Source organism: Adiantum capillus-veneris, chromosome 19, assembly GCF_014529385.1.
Source record: "Adiantum capillus-veneris isolate H3 chromosome 19, ASM1452938v2, whole genome shotgun sequence".
Taxonomy (NCBI): domain Eukaryota; kingdom Viridiplantae; phylum Streptophyta; class Polypodiopsida; order Polypodiales; family Pteridaceae; genus Adiantum; species Adiantum capillus-veneris.
The window spans coordinates 13558430-13578616 of NC_140949.1; the positions used below are offsets into that span (position 1 = coordinate 13558430).

Sequence of the window (20187 nt, forward strand, 5' to 3'; positions counted from 1 at the left end):
TCTCGAAGAGTAAGCTTGGGTCGTGCATCCTTTTCTTTCTTTTCTGGGTTGCTCTTCCTCTTTCTACTTTCATTGTTCGAAGTCTGTTGGGTCCTTTGCGTCATGATTTCATCTGTGGGGTAGGTCAAACTGCCTGAGTGAATGGCAAAACCCCGTTTCGCATGACTCATCAATTCTTGAATGGAATCTGACTTTTGCTCTTAGCAGTGATCTCGGATCTCTGGACAGTGATCTCGGATCTCTGGAGGAAGTCCCAAGGTAAACCGCTCAATCTGTTCTTTGAACAAGGCTGGTAGAAAAGAGCTCCAGAATCTCTCGGAATAAGCTGCCAATGAATCTCTCTTGGTCATCCGAAGATGGTCCCAAGCAGTTCGTATGTCACGTTCGTACTCCCAAAAAGCCTTTTAAATTTCAGCCATTTAACTGGCGCTTCCTTGTTCAATAGAAGCGTGGACCACCAAGTTTGAGCATTTCCCTTGAAGTAAGAGGTAGCCCTTCGTATCTTGGAGTGCTCTGAGTAACGCCCTCTAGAGAAAGCTATGTCAAATTGATGTATGAAGGCCAAAGCCTTCGAAGCATCTCGAAATCCAGAAAACGTGTCAAATTTAATTGACTGTCCACTTTCTTTAAACTCTCGGACTTTCTTGCTTTTATCTTCCAAAAAGTCACACTGGTTGGCTTTGTAAAAATTCTTCTTCCTTGCATAAAATCTGTGATCATCGGAGTCCGAACTGTCTAAGACGAGTCCTCTGTAGAACTGTCAGAAACTGGGCGAAATCTAGGCTTCTTTGCCTTTTTCTTGCCCTTTCCGAAGCTTTGCTTTTTGCTTGGCTTTTTCCCTTTTCTGTCTTCTTCGCTCGAATCAGAAGAGCTAGAAGAACTGTCAGAAGAAGAGGAAGAACTGGATACTCCTTCAAATCTGGGTTTTTTTAAATAGCTTTCTTGCCAAGGCAAAAGCAGATTGATGACCCAAATAACTCGGGAAGTCAGTTCCTTTCTTCTGCTTTTTGTCGTGCTTTTCAGTTTTGTTTTGCGCGTCAAAAAGCTGAGAAATCTGTGTATCAACCACCTCTTCTAATTCTTGCTCAGTAAACATCCTTGGAGTAGGAGGTTTCTTGAGTGCCGGTTTGAGGGGTGTTTCTGTGGTTTGCCGCCACTGTGCGTGCACATCTCGAAGGAGGTCTGGGTCATAAATTTTGCAAATTTTGGGTCCTTCCCAAAATTTAACATCATCTTTGCTGCATCGTCGATCAATCGTCGACGCTCCATCTCTTCAAGCTCCACCTGAGTCGGCCGAGGCGGGCCATACTCCTCACGTGAATCTTCTTCGTGATGTCTTCCGCATCTCCGGATGCAGAGGAAGTTGACTGATCTCTGTCTGAATCCATAAGTGCCGCGTGAAAAGGATCGGTAAAGAGAAATCGGCCGCGCTCTGATACCATTGTAACAGACTTGGACACTCCTAGTCAAGATTCTACCGCGACACGATAGGAACTCACTTTAAAACAGTTCACAGTTCACAATCGATTCGACATGGCCCACGGAGTTCCGTGCCTAGAGATATTGGCCCCAAACGCCCCTTTCGGTATTTCTTTTTATGCTAATTTGTTGCAAAAGTACACAGGAATGGTTGGGTCTCACTTTGGGGCTCTGCGTGCAGATGCTCTGAGAAGTGGGAGCCCAACATCACTTATAAAGAGTTACAAGGGATGCCAAAAGCAGAGCCCCAAAAGCTGAAAATCAAAAGCTTTTACAAATAAAGCATATCCACTCACAAGACATTGCTTGATTAAAAATAAAGCAACAAGGCTCTCTGTCTCTTTCTCTTGCGTAGAATAAAGCAAGCCAAAAGCTGCCACTGCTATTTCCGTACGCAATCTGCCACTTCAGCAAGTCCTGCTTTTTGCCCCGTGAATCGCGGAGATCCGTACGACAGTGCCACGTCAGCATTCAGCGTGAATCCTGAGAGTGCTTTGCTGCCAGAGAGAGTGTATGTGTGTTTCTGTTGCCCCATTTGGCTGCCACGTCAATGATTTGTGACACAGATTGGGAGACATCCCTAAAGCTAGATCACAGTGTTCTTCCATCTAGAGATTGAGCATAGACGAGAGCAACCAGAGAGGAGGGATACATGGCATATCACTAGTAGAGGTATATTGAGTGATCGAGCAGCATAGATGGGGAGATCCAGGAGGTCCAAGATGAGGGGATGCTTCCATCGCCGGAGGATGTTGCAGTAGAGGATCATATTTATATTGGCGAGACATAGGAGATGCCCTGTGTAGACTCTCACCATGGAGGACATTGACACGTTCATTCACCAACCGATGCGAGCTGTCTCTGGATTCTGATACATGCATATATATTCACCATTTTATATCTGGTTTGTGAGATGCAAAACCACCTTTTGTGTACGTACCCCTAAGGCTCGTGATACCCACCTTTTTACAGCTCTAGTAATGTTTCTGTTTAGCTAGTTTCCATCTTTATCTAGACCTTGTATTAGATTCACCATGATGTAGCCCTTTGGTCTCATAGGTCATTTTGGCCGTTAGAAGACATTAATATAACATTTAATCTCTCTCTCTCTCTCTCTCTCTCTCTCTCTCTCTCTCTCTCTCTCTCTCTCTCTCTCTCTCTCTCTCTCTCTCGTGCATGTCTATGATCATCATGCCTTGTGTATGTGTTCTGCACTATGTAATGTTGACAATTGGTAGTTACAAAGTAGAAAAGTTTTTTTCTTGACACCATTGGAAATTGGAATAAAGTTTGTCAAGCGTAAGCAAATGATTGATTGTATGACGCGCGAGGAAGAAGAGGAAGTTGGTTGTTATTGCAAAGGCCAGAACGGGTCAACTCTGCCCCTGCTCCAATATGTTAGGAAAAAGCCTTCAAAAACTTAGAATCTTGTACTTTCGCTGGACAAAATGAAGGCTTGAACACCTGGTTGCATCAAAACTCTAAAAGCAAATGCATGTCCATGTGAAAGGAAAATTCAAACTCTTTTTCCAAAGCTTACAATCTTCAATAGCTGTGGGAAGGTGCAAAATTGTGTGTGTGTCCAAGCTTGAGATTTCTTTTCTGCAGTTGGCTTTATGGTGCCGTCACCTATGCTACAAGATAGTAAGGGTTGTGTCTGCATGTCCTTGTGCAGGTTAAATGGCTGAAGGTTGAGCTTTCGCGAGCTCTAGTTGAATGCAGGGCAGCAAATTTAAGGTGTGCATGCCACTAACTATCTACGTGTTAAGCATTGTCTTGGTTGTATGTTGCTTTTCTTTCCTGTGCATTTATGTCTTAAACTGTTTATTTATCAGGGCAGATGAGTTGGAAAATGCATTTATGGAGCTTGTGAAGGAAGACAACAGGCGTTTGCTGTCTGCAAAGGTTAAGATTTTTTAGCAACATCAGCAAGATTTTTCATGGGATAAAGATATAAGCAGCTTACGAGTTCCATTGACGTCCACCAAATGTGGTGCCAAAAGGTGGCGCCATCGCTCCTCTGTACATACTCTCGTACTGTGACGGTTGACCCAAAAGATACCTCTGCATGTGAGCCATCATGCTGTACATACCTCTTGTGAGTCCAAGCTTAGAGGCTCTAGAAGCCATAGTTACCTGGAACGCGGAATGGGAATGGCGACGGGCCTCCCTTCGGAACGGGGGAACGGGAACGGGTCCGGAACGGGAACGGTGCGGAATGGGAGGCATAAAAGACACCCAGATAATGCAATTTTTAGCGTTATGTGTTTGAATACAAGTATTGCTAGAGTCCTTTGACTCTAATACTCACAAAAAACACGATTTGAAGACCATTCAACCTTATTATGACTTGATCGCATCGTGTGGTGATGCGCGGCGCCGCGGTCATAGTACATACACAATAGAGTCTTGACTCCTTGAGAGCTTGAGATAGAGAGGCTTCACTGCTTGAGAGCAAGGGAGAGAGAGCTTGAGGGCAATGGAGTCATGGACTCATGGAGAGAGAGCTTGAGAGCAAGGGAGAGAGAGCTTGAGAGCTTGAGCCTTGAGGGTATTTCTGTACCATATTGATGTTGACGTAACATGGTACAATTGCTCTTTTCTTGGAAAGACCAGCTTAGGATGCGAGTACAACTGGCAGGCTGTCCTCACTTTCATAGGCTCTTGGTGTTGGGAGGAGCTTTGTTGCACCTTGATTGTGTGAACACCCTCTCCACATCATCATCATCATATGTGGACAAAGCCCATGTGCAAACCATGTGTAATGCATGCAAAGAATGTGGACACTTGGTGAAACATGCAAGGCTACTGGAGCTCATGCATGGCAGGTGCTGACACATTGCGCAAGGCAACCAGAGCTCATGCATGGCAGGTATTTTGGACTGCTGAGAACTAAGCTCCTCTGTCCTAGGCGCCCAACAGGCACATCCATCTCATCAATTGCAGATAATCAGCCCTATCCATGGTTCTGGGCCAAATCGGTGACATTCCCTCTCCATAAAATAGTGTAATCGTCCCCGATTACACTTGCAAAATCGAAGCATTAGAAGAGTAGACTTTACTCATCAAACATTCATACACGTGAACATGTCATCCAAGTAGCACACAATATGGCATACATTCCATAAACCATTCACCGACACAGATTAGCCAATATCGACATCATGCACAAATGCTTACAGCTATCTTGTCTAGAGTTTTGTCAAGACCTCACTAGGCTAGATAGTACAGATTTGGCATTCAAACCACATGCAATCATACATGCTACCACATGACTATCCTTCACATTCTGTCTAACCTTTCACATCAGACTCATCCAAATGCTTCCAATTGAACAGTTATCCACTGTAAACATTCATCTCTCAATCTCAGTTAAACAAACAACTGTCATGATTAATATTTGAGGAGTCTACACATGTTTCATGCATACATAAGAGTATGCATAAACACTGATATTTGCTCGATAATTCACATTGAATTTCAAGATCCTTCGTCTGTTGCTTTCACTACTTCTTTTGTCAGAAGAGCCGGACCCAAAAGTGTTCTTGTATCTGCATGTGTCTTTGTCCAAAGCAACTCTTGATTTTCTTTTCAATCATGCGTCAACCTTCTTGGTATACTCGCCCTTGGCTTGCACTTGGATTTACCACTTGCACACGAGACCAAATCAACCCTTTGTATCCTTCACTCTCTGATTTGTAGAAATTCTTTGTCTAAGTTGACTTCCATAGGCTATAGCGTGCCTATCATCCATATATTTTGTGGATTCTAAGAGGAAGGGATCCTTTAACTTGGTTTCCTTTATCTGCTTCTATACATGTGTGATCCAAGATATGGTCTACTTCGGCTTCTCTCTCCTCGTCGCTGTTCAAGGACTGATCTTGACCATCGATGTCTTCATCATCCAACCTCGACCTCTTTCTCCAATTCTGCTCATTGTTGCTGATCTCCCTTGAATTCTTCATTGATGCTGAGAGTAGTTGTCCAATCAGGAATTGTCCGTTGATGAGCAATCAAGTATTCTCTGATACCACTAGAACCAGCTGGTCTACTGCCTAGGTGGTACTGGCTAGCAAAAATAGCAAATTCGGCCTATAATAGTCAATAAGAAACTGAAAATTCAGCCCACAGATACTATAGAGAAAGTAATGCGAGATTAGAAGAGAGAGAGAGAGAGATAGAGATTGGATAGGGAAAGATGGAGAAGCTCCTTTTCTACACAGCATTGGCCCCTCAATCTTATGGTATTTTCTTATTTATATAAAGTATAACAATACAAGGCTCAATAGAGAGCTAGTAGATTGGGGGAGAGTGTACAAAAAGACATTTACAATCGGCTATTCAGCCCTTTTAAATAGATATATATATGTGTGTGTGTGGAGGCGCCCTTGGCTCCAAATGACAGCTCTTGGCTGTAAATGGGTCTCCGAGTTTATGTGTGGGCCTTGCATGTGTGGCCACTTGCCATGCATGAACTGTCCGAGTGTCCTCTTCCCTTGCATGAGCCACCATCTGCCGTGCATGAATTCCAGTTATCTGACATGAGTCGCCACCTGATATGCATGAGCTTCAATAGCCATGTGTCCACTTTCTCTGCGTTTATTGCTAGTTAGAGGGTTGTCTTGGCTCTTGTTCCATATGAAGCATTTCCCTGCTGCTATTTTGGACTGTTGAGCACTTCTCAACAATTGCAGATAATCAATCTTGTCCATGGTTATGTGGGTCAAATTAACCATGGATCAAATCGGTGACAATTTCTCTATTGCTATCATGAATGCTACTCTTGAATATCCACCATAATCCCTACAATTTGTATTAGAGCCTTAGCGGGATTAATACTTCCTATTCACACACTAGATCATTATCACTACTCTCTCTACTAGCTCTAATCTACACACTAATTTCTTGTACAATCACTCAATTTGTGTGAGATATGCTCGTGGCTTTTGCCTCAAGTGACCATTCTCCGAGTTGACATTTGGCAACCCAGTAGTGTGTGTGCACTCTCTGATAAGCTCACCAATTGAGCATCGTCTAATTGCATTATTAGTATTTTCAGATGGCATTATCAAGCTCTTGATTGAACATTTATATTGACTCTTTTGCATTACTAAGTGTTTTCAAATACCATGCCATTGCAAGCTGCAATTAATGTGCGTCTTGCGCTTCATAAGTGGGAAGGTGAGCCTCTGAACACAAGGATCGCAAACCAGCAGCGACAATGGCTCAAGGACGACAAGATTGCATGTGGGATGATAAGTGTGACTAGTTGATAACGCACCACACTTCATATTTTAGAGACAATGTTTTGGCTTAGTGTAGGGCGGTGAAGTTCAGTTTTCAAGCGGTTTTATAGCATAAAATTTGGGCATAAATTGAGACCACTAATATTGCTCATTCCATATATAAGGGAGTTTATCGGGATTTTGGTTTTGTGATGAATATGGTGTGGAATTTGGTATATGATGACTTGAGCTTGAAGTGTTGATGCTGAGGAACTTCAGTTAGGGAATGCAATGCAGCTTTGAGTCTGTTTATGTGATCAGAATGTGTGTACATGATCAGGCACCACATTTATAGGTTGGTTGAAGCCACAGGTTCTCATAAAATTTCATCTTCTTTTGCATCACTACTGCTCTGTTATTGATTTTATTGTTTTGAAGCTGTGTGTGTTTCTTTGTTGGACTGTTAACAGCTGGAGACTTTGGAAGATGAAGTGGGGAAATTAAGAGGAGCTCTTGCTGAAAAGGATGAGCAGGAGCAGGCTATGGTTAAGGTGTGTAGAGCTAGAAATCTTGGTTTTGAATAGGGTGGCGGCGGCCTTACTATTTGTGCAAATGATGGTGCACTGCCTACAGGCTTGAGCTGTGCGTAGATAATCGTCTTTGTTTCAAATATCATCAGAATTTAAGAGGACAACTTTTCCAATTTTCTAGCTAGAGTCCAAACTTAGGTCACTCTGCAGAATTGATAAATCAATTTACTCATCAGGTGATGCTTCAAATGGAGCAGGAGCAACGAATTGCAGATGATGCTCGTCGCTATGCTGAGGAAGACGCAGCAGCACAGCGACATGCTGCAAATGTACTGCAGGTAATTGGAGAGCGGCTGTCTGTTTGAAAAAACAAAGATGTTTGAAGATATTGAGTCCGTGGTCAGTTAGCACTTGTGTGTGTGTGAGAGAGAAACGAAACGAAATGAAATTTTAAATTAACGTCTTCAAAAGCCAAAATGACCTGAGACCAAAAGGTTACACCCGTGTGTGACTCTAGTACATTGTCTGGGGAACATAAAGTGAAAATAAATGAGGGTCCCTAGTGTGGGTAGGTATGTAAGCCTACCCTACATCCTCATCATCAGCATTGCATAATACATAAACTCAAAACATATAGGGGGGACTACAATCACATGTGGGCTAATGAGGTGTACAATAGAGAAAGTATGCAATGTCGATCATCCCATGAACTCTCTCATGGGTTTCTGCAATATGGCCTCAATGTCCTCCATAGTCAGCTCTATGGGGGCAAGTGCTTGGTGTTGCTCAATGATGCTCCGTAGCTCGGATGTAGACCTCGTCTATGATGTGAAGATCCTCACACCCGACCAAGTCCTCCTAATATCCAGCTGAATGGGATCATGCTTAAATCCTGCTAATCTTTGAATATGTGAGGGTGAGGGATGGTGCATCCAGGGAATACTGAAAATCCATGTAGCTCAAACCAAGATGATATCTGTGCAAACCAACATGAAGTATTACCCTCACTGGCCAATTGTCGTGATGAGTCAACTTTCAAGGGCGTGGGTGCTATGAATGAAAATCATTGATCTAGCAGGAGCGTCAACTTCAATCGATGTTGCACTCATCTCAGCCCTGATAATCTCATGTGGCATTGAGGCTTTTGCTTGGATCAACTTGGAGATCATGGATACAAGTGGTCTCTCCGTGGATATCCATTCATCATATGTGTGCCTTGATCTACTGTGATGATCTAGCCTAGGCTTGCATATCTACACTTTATAAAGCATGGTAGAAGTGACTAAAGTGTCAAATAGCCATAGCTTAGTGCGTGGCTTCTGAAACTCACATATCCTCTCTAGTCCTCTAGTGCTGCATATCCCCTTGTCAAACGCCTCTATAACACCTCTTACAGAGAAAGTAGGTCCACTGAATACAACGCCAAGATATTTATGGGAGTCTACATACTCCACTATCTCTTGTCCATATGTAAAAATAGGTGCTGATCTCATGAACCGGTGCGTTGTAGTATTGAATACCATGACCTTGGTTTTGTCAAGGTTGATGGAGAGCTTATATCTTGTGTATAAGCATTTAATGCATCTAGATGTCTCTGCATACCCTTTGAAGAGTCTGAAATAAGCACAACATCATCGGCATATATTAGTTGAGGTAACCATGTACTTGATAACTGTGCCCATCTATCCCCTGTAGTCTCAATATGGTGAAAAACTCATCAATATTCAATCCAAACAAAGTTGCAGAAAGTGGGCGTCCTTGCTTCACGCCAATAGTAGAGTGAACAGGCTTTGAAAGACCCTGTGGTGTTTGTACTTTGCTTATAACCGTCTCATGGAGTGCCATGATATCCCATACAAACTCCTATGAGACCCAAGTCATGTAATCTAAGTATTTATTTGGCTCTTGGGATTGAGTTAAAGGCTTTGGGGAAATCCACAAACGTACAGTAAATCCTTCTCCCATGTGCTTTGCGCTCCTTAATGACTCCTCTAAGTGATCAAGTGTAGAGAATCCCCTCCCGAATGCAGCTTACCTTGAAGCTCGTACACCCTCTCTTTGCCTATTTGTTCAACTCATGCTCAAGTATAAATGCATATAGCTTGGGCAATGAGTGGCCAATCATGATAGTGCAATAGTAAGTTGGCAGGGTCGGATCTTTAGACTTGAGTAGTGGTAACAATCGTAGACGGACTCCAATCCTCTAGAAACCCCTCACACATGGCCCTATTGAACATGAAGGCCAACAAGCCAATAATATGATCTCTAGCATGTTAGAAATGCTCGGCTACTATACCATCATGATCCTTTTGTGTGCAATCTGTCACTAGGAACAAGAAGTGATTAGGGCTTGGAACCATCAAGATGCGGAAAGATGATACCTTCGCTATGTATTGTCAACGGTTTTGGGATACCTTTTTGCTAGTTGCTTCTTTTTGGAAGGTTCATTTTTTGGAGGCGATGGAGTGGTTTTTTTGCAGATTGCTTAAAGAGATTCGACGATAATTTTTCATCAAAAGTCTACAAGCATTCATAACCTTGTTGAACACGCAAATGACGGTTTCTCCATGCCTTCAGTCTCCTTGACTTACCCAACGGATGAGCTAGTGTTTGAGTCAACGGGGAGGAGTCTTACAAGGAAAAGAAGAAGGGCAAGAAGCAAAAGAAGAAGAAGAAATCCACAGGTCCTAAATTGATAGAAGAGCAGCCTGTTGAGTACTTCAAAGAGGGCGAGTGTTATGGATGTGGTGAATAGGGACAAATCTTCGTGAAGTGTCTAAAGAAAGAACCAAAGGAAACAACTGATGGTAAATCAAAGAATTCCGAAGGTTCAGAATGATGTGCTAGTGGATAGGGAGCCAAAGCAATAACCGCCAAGTCCTAGGGCGCAAGGAAAAGAAAATAGAAGGGTAAGCTGGTCCACTAATCATTTGGTCAAGGCCAGGAACTATCCGGCTCTGTACGTCTCACGCGCACATTGCACTTGAGCCACGTGAACAAGCTACCGCTACAGGTCAGCATCAGTCCTAGTTAGTATAGCTTAGGATCTATCCTTGCACTCCATGAGCCTCTAGAAGGACATGCATCATTAGGCAGGTCATATTTTGCATACTCTCGCTTTAAGCACACATGCATATGAACAATCTCTGAAGTCATTTAGGTTAATTTATTAATAAATAATAAGTGAGCCTTTTTATTATGAAGTTGTGGGGCCTCTCTGGCTATGGCTTGACCTCCTCTTCCCAACTTCCAAGCCGTATAGGTGAGCTCTTGGCTCACCATTGAAGACAGAACATAACCAATACCTGCAGGGCATCGAGCGCCCACAGTACCCCAGCATCACCAAGATTTTTCAGCCATGAAGTACCAGCGTTTTCCAGCCATCAACCTTCAGCCTAGCTTTTTGCATGCCTCGGCGTCGGATCAGCCGTTGCGTCTTTGCATCAGCATCCTCATCATCAGATCCTATAAGGATGCTAGGGCCATCACTTCTGAGAGCATCTGGACGAAGAGTCTGAGAGCTAATGACCTGCGGGAGCTGCACTTTGCTCAAAGATTAATACAAAAAGAAATACCGAAAGGGGTGCCAGTCTTTGGGGCCAATCTCTCTTGGCATGGAACTATGCCGAGCCGTGTCGACTCAATTAAATTGTGAAGGGGTGTTTTAAGTGAACCCCTCTTGTGTCGCAACAGAATCTAGACTTGGGGTGCCCAAGTTTGTTACAGTGGTATCAGAGCACGGCCGATTTCTGTGCTATCGGGAAATCCAATCCTTCCTCTCGCAGCACATATGGATTCCGAAAAGAATCAGACGACTCCATCTACCACCTTTGAAGTGGGAGGCAGTACGAAAAATTCAAGCGGATTAGTAGAGAACAAGTACGGGCCACCTCGGCCTTCACAGTATCAACTCATGGAGATGCAACGTCAACAGCAGGTTGATGAGTGCACAAAGCAGATGCTTCAATTCGCCAAGGATCCACAGTATGCCAAATTTTTGACTTAACACCCGATAGATGAAGTGCATACTCACTGGGAGAAAGCCATTGAATCACCATTTAAACCGGCAATCAAGAAACCTCGTACTCTAAGGATGTTCACTGAAGAAGAACTCGATGATGTTGTCAAAACCCGAATCAATCAACTTCTAGACTCGAAGAAGCCATCGAGAAGCAATTGAAGAAGCGCAATAAGGGGACTCACTACCCCGATTACTTGGGCCGTCAATCTTCTTTTGCAACTGCACGAAAATAGAAGAAGCATGTGCATTTCGAAGGACTATCCAGTTCCTCTTCCTCTTCTTCCGACAGTTCTTCTAGCTCTTTCTCTTCTGACTCGAGTGAGGAGGATAGATAGGGCAAGAAGCGAAGCAAGAATCAAAGTTTTGGAAAGAACAAGAGAAAGGCAAAGAAGATCAGATTCCGACCAGTTTCTGACAGCTCTACCAAGGAGTCATCCTCTGATCGTTCGAACCCCGATGATCACTATTTTATGCAAAGAAGAAACACTTTTACAGAGCCAACCAATATGATTTCCTCGAAGATAAGAACAAAAGAGCTAAGGAATTTAAAGAGGGTGGACAGTCAACGAAATTTGAATCATATTCCGGATTCCGAAATGCTCCCAAGGCTTTGACTTTCATTGAATAGTTTAATATAGCCTTCTTTGGAGGGCACTACTCAGAGCACTCCAAGATTAGGAGGGCAACATCATTTTTGAAGGGAAATGCACTAACATGGTGGTCCACTCTTCTTTTGAGGAGAGAAGCCGCGACCAAGTGGTTGAAGTTCAAACTGCTCTTTATTTCTTCTTGGTTTACGAATGAGATGTGAGAACCGCTTGGAATTATCTTCGAATGACCAAGGGTGGCACTTTGGATGCACATTGTGAAAGGTTTTGGGATTCTTTTCTATCGACCTCTTCGTTTAAGAAGGTCACTATCAAAGAGCAAGTTGAGCAGTTTTGTTGCGGACTCCCTAAAGAGATCCGAGATTACTGCCTTGAGCAAAAGTCCGAGTCCATACAACAAGTGATGGTACATGCTAAGCGGGGATTCTCGATACATTCAGATAACTTGACCTACTCCACTGATGAAGTTTTGACACAAAGGACCAGATAGAACTCGACAAATGACAATAGAAAGAAGAAGAACTCCCAAAAAAAGAAGGATGCATGACCTCAATTGATTGTGGAACAGAGAGCTGACTATCTCAAAGAGGGGAAGTGTTTTGGTTGCGGGAAACAAGTAGACATCTCCGCAAGGTGTCCCAAAAAGGCACAATGAGGACAATTAGAAGAAAGGCGAGAGAGTTCTAGAGCTGCAGAAGAGCATGGCAGAAAAGGTAAGATGAAAGCAAGACTGGTACCCGATTGCATGGGGACCCCGATCGGAGACGAAAGTACGGAACTGTGCTGCGCATGGGCAAAGTAAAAGATCAGGAAGCCCTCATCTTCTTTAATGGAGGAGCCAAGGCCAACTTCATTTCACCTGAATTGGCGGCTCGACTTGAGGTTACGCCCCACAAGATGGGCCCACCGGTGGAGGCAATTCTAGCGACGCCGGGATGGGATGTTGCCATTACACCTGTCATTGGCAAACTTCGTTTGCATTGTCAAGGGTGTTTAGGGCACAAGGACTATTACATCATGCCTTTGGAAAGGTGTGACGTCCTCCTAGGAATCCCTTGGTAGCACAAGAACAACGCTGTGGTCGACTATCGGGCGAATAAAGCAATTTTGACTAATGAGAAGGGCATAAAAATTGTACTTGATGTAAAATTGAAGGGTGAGTCCATCCCTATTGTATCGGCTTTGGCCATTTCGAAATTAATGAGATCCAGTCGTTTTGTTTATGCGATCTATTTGAAAGAATTGAATGATGAGCAACGAACTAACATGTTTGAATTGGATAAACAACGAGAAGAATTTCTGCACACACATGCTGACTACTTCTCAGAAGGCCTACAAAGCGAGTTACCTCCATCTCCTCCTGAGGACCACACCATTGATTTGATCCTTGGAACCACACCAATGAACCGGCTACCTTACCGTGTTAGCCGAGCCCAGAATGAAGAAATCATGAACCAAGTAAAAGACCTTGAAAAGAGTCTCATCCAGCCTAGTACTTCACCTTACCGTTCTCCGGTTTTACTGGTACTAAAGAAAGACGGATCTTGGAGAATCTGCATTGATTATAGAGCTCTCAATAAAATCACCATCAAGAACAGATTGTCGATTCCAAGGATCGATGATATTCTTGACAGACTTCACGGATCCTCTTGTTTCAGCAGGATTGATTTGAAAAGCAGATATTGTGAGATCAAAATCGCTCCACAAGATGTCTACAAGACAGCCTTTCGGACAAGTTTTGTTTTTTACGAATTTTTTGGTGATGCCCTTTGGACTTACAAATGCTCCAGCAACTTTCAACCGAATGATGGATAGGATTTTCTGAGAGCATCTATCTTTTGTGGGAACTTTCTTTGATGACATTATAGTTTTCTCCAAGAATGAAGCAGAGCACCGACACCATTTGCTACAGGTCTTTCAAGCATTGCGCGATAATAGATTGGTTATTAATGCCAAAAAGAGGGAGTTTTCTTGCCGGAGATACATTTCTTGGGACACATCGTCTCAACAACAGGAGTACAGATGGACCCGGCCAAAATTGAGACTATCAGCAATTGGTCAGACTTGAAGAATGTTCATGAAGTTCGAAGCTTTTTGGGGTTGTGCTCTTATTATCGGCGGTTCATTCGGAAGTTTGCAGAGATAGCTTTGTCTTTGCACTTATTGACACAGAAAGGAGTCCCTTTCTCGTGGGGACCGATAGAGGTGACTGCTTTTAAGACACTTCAAGAAATTGACTACTGGACGAGTGTTGGCTTTGCCTTATTTGCAAAAGCCATTCAAAGTTTATTGTGACGCTTGCGGGCGTAGTCTGGGAGCGGTCTTGAATCAAGAAGGCCATGTGATTGCTTATGAAAGCAGAATGTTTTCAAGGCCAGAATTGGTAGCGCAGATTTCTGAGAAAGAGCTATTGGCAGTGATCCATGCTCTGACACAGTGGCGACATTATCTACTTGGAGCCGATTTAAGAGTTTTTACAGATCATCACAGTCTACTCTACTTGTTGTCATAGAAGCAGCTTTCGGAAAAGTAGATGTGGTGGGCTAACATCTCGTCACAGTTTCGCTTCTAGATTGTCCATGTCTAGGGACAAAAAAAATTAGTGGGAGATGCATTGTCTCGGAAACCCCTAGTCTTGGCTATTTCCACGATTCATCAAAAAAGCTTTGAGGATATGGTTGATTAGTACGCGAGAGATCCTGACTTTGTGGACATTGTTACTCGGATACAGAATGGGGAGACAATTCCAGGGTATTCCATACGGGATGGCGTCTTGATGAAGAAAACGATGCTGTGACACAGTCTTTGCGGGAAAAGGCCTTAATAGAGTGCCACTGTTCGCCTTTTACGGGTCACCGCGGCATCGATACCACCTTGAAGGGTGTGAAGCGTTAATTATTGGCCAAGACTCAAAAAAGACGTGGACGACTTCGGCCAAGGCATCAAAAATGATGTGGACGACTTTGTTCGCATTTGTTTAGTATGCCAAAAGGTCAAGTTTGACATGCATAACACACGGGGATTACTATAGCCTTTATCTATTCCCACCCGCCCCAGGGAAAGTATTGCAATGGATTTCATCTTTGATCTCCTGGAGACACACAGTGGGCACGATGGCATTTGGATTGTCATTGACAAATTTAGCTGGCAAGCTTACTTCATTCTAGTCAAGAAAACAGTCAAGCGAGACCATTTAGCGAGACTGTTCATTGCTTAGATATTTCAGTTACTTGGCATACCTGAGACCATAGTCTTCGGTTCACGAGTTTATTTTGAAAGGCTGTTTGGGAGAACATTTGCACGTGGTTGCAGTTCTCGTCATCGTTCCATCTGCAGACAAATGGGCAATTTGATATAGCCAATTCAATGATTTTGGATTTATTGAAGTCTTACATTTCTGATCAGAAGACTCAATGGGGAAAATATTTGCCTTTGGTGGAATTTGCCTACAATAACACGGTTCACTCTTCGACGGGGAAGGCGCCATTTGAGGTAATCGAAGGTGCTAAGAAGGTCCCTCCCTTCCTAAGCACTAAAGACAAGATTTTTGAAGCCGATCAGCATACGAGGGATTTGAACACTGCTTTTGCCAAGATTCGAGAGGCTCTAGAGAAGTTTGAAGTAAGGCACAAAAAGACAGCGGATTGACATCGATGCGACTTGAAGTTGAAGGAAGATGATTGGTGCTCTTACGTTTTGAGAAAGCACGCCTAAGGAAACGGAAGGAAAAGGAGCGGCTTTTTCCAAAGCTTAGCATAAGATATTATGGCCCTTTCTGATTACAAAAAAGATAAATGATGTATTCTTCAGACTTAAGTTGCCAGATACTTGGAAGATTCACAATGCATTTCATATGAGTCTCTTGAAACCGTTTAAGGGTGAGCAAGCACGCGAGGCTCAACGCATAGCGGCCAATGCATGTAGGAGTTGATCCTACAAGTACTCACCCCAATAGCCGAGCTACTCAAGGAGGCCGACGAGTCATCACGTAGCATGGCAAGCTAGAGCGGACGACTCCAACAATCCAGTGACTAAGAAGCTGACGTTCAATAGGTATGAAGGTAAGATGGATGCTTCTATGGTTCATTCTTGGTTGCATCAATTTAATGTTTACTTTGCGACTAACAAGAAAACAAGCAACTGTAATATTTTGACTGTTGCCATGTATCTAGCGGGTGATGCCATCAATTGGTATCAAGCTTGGCAGGAGTCAGAGTTGGCTGAGCACCTTGGAAATGCCGCGGATGGCATACCCTTCTCACTAAGCTGGGTCGACTTCCAAGACAAGCTCAAGGCTCGCTTCATACCATCGCAGTACCTTGATCAGTTAAAAGAAGATTGGCGTGGTCTCAAGCAAAATGGCACTCCTGTTATGTCTTTTTTTAACTGTATCTTGCACATTGGCATCGAATTGTGCAAATTGGATGCAGAACGAAAGGAGGCTTCTCTTTTTGGTTGGATGAGTACATCAAGTTTGATGTGCAAGTCTTTAACTCTACGGACTACAATACCACAGTGGCAATAGCTTTCACTCAAGAAATGAAGCACAAGAAAGGTAAGCCTAAGGAGAACAAGTCGTCTCAAAGTACCTTGCAAAACCCTCAGAACCCACCGAATGGTAAGAACGGTAAGACCAATGGTAAACATAACGGTAATTCTTCTTTTCAATCTTCCTCTACACCTAGAGCACAGAACTCTCACAATGAAAATAAAGAAAGACTAAATCTCAAGATAAACCTAAGTTGACACCTGTTGAAAAATATGCTTAAGGAATCTTAGGAGGATGGTTAACTCTTGATGAACGAATCCTTTATGGAAAAGAAGGAAGATGCTTTCAATGTCACACTAAAGGTCATATTGTAAAAGATTGTCCTTAGAAAGCACCCCCAAAAGCAACCTCATAATCCACATCTTTTGTCAGTATCTTGATTAATCCATAAAGTACACCACACATTTTTTATGAACACCTTGATGAATCTCTCTTTAAATCATGTGAATGGTCAACGTGTTGTGGTCTTGTTTGACTCTGGCAATGTGCATGATGTGATTAGTGATTCTCTTGTAAAGAGGGCTTCCCTTGAAGCTACTCCAGTGGCTCCTATCGAGGTGTTTGGTTTCGTTCACGACATGTACTCTTTGATCATGTAGGAATGTCCTAGTGTGTTAGTCTCTGTTCAACAAGCATCTTTTTGCCCAAAATTCGTTGTTTCTCCTCTCTTAGGATGTGATATGATTTTCGGCATTAAATGGTTTTATGAGCATGATGCATAATTAATTGGAAAGAAAACACGCTCATTCTCTTACCTGCAGGTTCCTCTCCCGTGGTCATCCGCGGTGTGTAAGGCCTCCATTCTTTACCTCTCATGTCTCATGTGGAAGCTAAGCGTGAGTTATGATGAGCACCTCAAGCTGCATTTATTTATGCCACTCAAGTGACGCAGGACATCAAGACCCCAAAACGATACTCATGTTTGTTTAAGAAGTATGAGCACCTTTTCTTGCACGATGATCTTCCACTCCGTCTCCCTTTCGAGCAGCCGGAGGATCATCGTATTGAGCTCATGGAGGGAGCACAGCTAGTTAGTAGGGCTCCCTACCGTCTGAACAAGTCTCAAGAAGCAGAGTAGCGCCCACTCACCGAGATAGTGGCCAGGGGATTCATACACCCTAGTGTAAGTCATTTTGCTGCTCCTATTTTGTTTGTCTGCAAGAAGATGGATCTTCTTGTTTGTGTGTAGATTACAAGGCATTCACAAGATGGTCGTCAAGAACAAGTTTTCGATGCCTTGCATTGAGTATATCCTTGATAGGCTCAATGGTGTCAAGGTTTTCAGCAAAGTCGATCTCAAAAGTGGTAAGGATTCACGAGTGATATCTACAAGATCGCTTTCTGCATGGAGCGGGGGCAATGGGAGTATGCTCTTATTCCTATTGGATTGATAGGTGCCATGGGTACGTTCAAATATCTCATGTAGGTCGTTTTGTTCATATGATTGACATATGTGTGTTTGCGTATGTGTGTTTATTTTTCTCGATGACATTCTCATTTTTTCTGTATCATGGAAAAATCATGAATGGGATGGGGTGTAGAAAGAGTGTTAGTCCGTTTAGATAAGTGTCAGCTATACATTGCAAAGAAGTCGGAATTTTTTCTAACTGAAGTTACTTATTTGGGCTATATCATTTCTGCAAACAAGTTAGACCCCGCAAAAGTTGAACAAATTCGTAATTGAGATTTGCCCAAAACAGCATATGATGTGTGCTCTTTTTTAGGTTTGTGTCAGGCATATAGTTCGCATGTAAAGAATTTTGTACGCATTGCCGCACCAATGACTGATGTTTTTGAAAGGGGTGATAACTCGCCGTCAGCGCGTTGTTTTGCTTGAGGCAACCGTTGAGGCTTTTGAAGCTCTCAAGGTTGCGGTGACTAAGGCTCTGCGTCTCATCCTTGCCTCATGGGATGATCTCTTTGAGGTATGGACGGATGCGAGCAACCTCGCCATAGGAGTTTTGCTGCAACAACATGGCCGTCCAGTTGCATTTCTCAGTAGAAAGTTAAATAGTGTTGAAAAGAATTACTTTGTGTACGATAAGGAACTTCTCTCTGTCATTTATTCTTTCAAGCATTGGAAGCATGTTTTGTATTATAGAGAGTTTACTGTTCGTACCGATTATCAAGCTCTCAAGTGGCTCCAGTCTATGGCAAGTGCACATTGGAGTGATCGCCAGGCACAGTGGTCTTAGTTTTTTGAGCAATTTGGAGGTTTGATTGAATATATTCTTGGTAGAGCCAACCCTGTTTTGCAGATGCGTTAAGTCGCAAAGGACAGATCTTGGCTCTTGAGTCAAGTTTAACAATCTCCATTCAAAGAGTCTCTTTTGACAGCATGAAGAACTAATATGCAGATTTCGAGTTTAAGCAATGGTTGCAGGCTCTTGCTTCCCAAGGGCCTAACAAGTATCTCATTCGTGAGGATCTTTTGTATTTTCGTCACCGTCTTTGTGTGTTGCCTCCTCTTAGGCAAGCTATATTGCACGATGCACATGATGCACTCACGGGTTGGCACAGAGACATAATACCACTTTAGAGAAGATAGAAAGATTTTGTTATTGGCCTAAAATGCGAAAAGATGTGTTTAAGTATGTCACGCAGTGTTCCATTTGTCAAAAAGTAAAAGCCCCACGGGGTAAGCAGCAAGGCTTGTTGCTACCGTTGCCTATTCTCGAGGGCCCATTTCAGGACATGTCCATGGATTTTGTGACTCATGTTTAACCATCATTGATTGTTTCAACAAGTTTTGCATGTTGATTCCTTGTAAGGCCACAATCACATTGGGAGCAATATCTCCCATTAGTTCAAGCAATTTTAAACGACTCCTATTCCAATGCCATTGGTAGAACTTCGTATGAAGCAGCATTTGGCTGTCTGTTCTAGTCTTTGTTGACTAGATCGGTAAGTCAGTTGCCTGATTCCAATGCTAAGAGCTAGTCTTTGGATGAGATTACTGAGAGTCAGAAGCTTTGGCTACTCATGTTTAACCATCATTGATTGTTTCAACAAGTTTTGCATGTTGATTCCTTGTAAGGTCACAATCACATTGGGAGCAATATCTCCCATTAGTTCAAGCAATTTTCAACGACTCCTTTTCCAATGCCATTGGTAGAACTCCGTATGAGGCAGCATTTGGCTGTTCGTTCCAGTCTTTGTTGACTAGATCGGTAAGTCAGTTGCCTGATGCCAATGCTAAGAGCTAGTATTTGGATGAGATTACTGAGAGTCAGAAGCTTTGGCTACGCAAGGTTCGGGAGTCTTATTTACGTCAGGCTAACAAGCATCGTCAGGATGTTACCATCAAGGAAGGGGATTGGGTCTACTTTATGATTATGAAGCAATGTCTTAGGCAAGTAGGAAAGAAGTATCCAAAGTTGTCTTTTTGAATGTATGGTCCTCTTCTAGTCATTAAAAAGATAAATGAGGTTTCTATGAAATTGTAGTTACCTAACTCATGGTCAATGCTCAATGTTTTCCATGTTTCTTGGTTGAAGTTGTTTCAGGGAGATCCACCAAAGGACATTTCCAAAGAAGATGAATCGGAGATCATAGACAAAGCAGAAGTCATGGAACTGGAGCAGATGTTGCTGCTTCAGTTTTGGCATGGATCAAAGAAACAAGCATGATAGTACGTTTCGAAGTTCAACGATCAAGGAACCCACGAGGCATTGTCGGTTGATGAAGCTTTTTTCACTGATTACCCTGAGTTGTTGGCGGACGACAAAGAAGCCATGCAGCTCGATACCCGTAGCTCACCTTGAAAAGGGGGGGA

The 20187-nt window shown here is 43.1% G+C and overlaps 1 protein-coding gene across 2 annotated transcripts in view; it reads left to right on the forward strand.

The window, feature by feature from the left end:
• LOC147433592 (Ypt/Rab-GAP domain of gyp1p superfamily protein) overlaps nt 1-20187 on the forward strand; it is a 70860-nt gene that overhangs the window by 41470 nt on the left and 9203 nt on the right. Inside the window, exons 12-15 of one of the 2 annotated variants that reach the window (XM_086490270.1) lie at nt 3155-3216; nt 3315-3384; nt 7175-7255; nt 7492-7572. In XM_086490270.1, coding sequence (XP_086346396.1) covers nt 3155-3216; nt 3315-3384; nt 7175-7255; nt 7492-7572 — 294 coding nt within the window. Of the gene's footprint in view, nt 1-3154; nt 3217-3314; nt 3385-7174; nt 7256-7470; nt 7573-20187 lie in introns of both variants that reach the window. The other variant, XM_086490269.1, reaches the window with a different exon arrangement.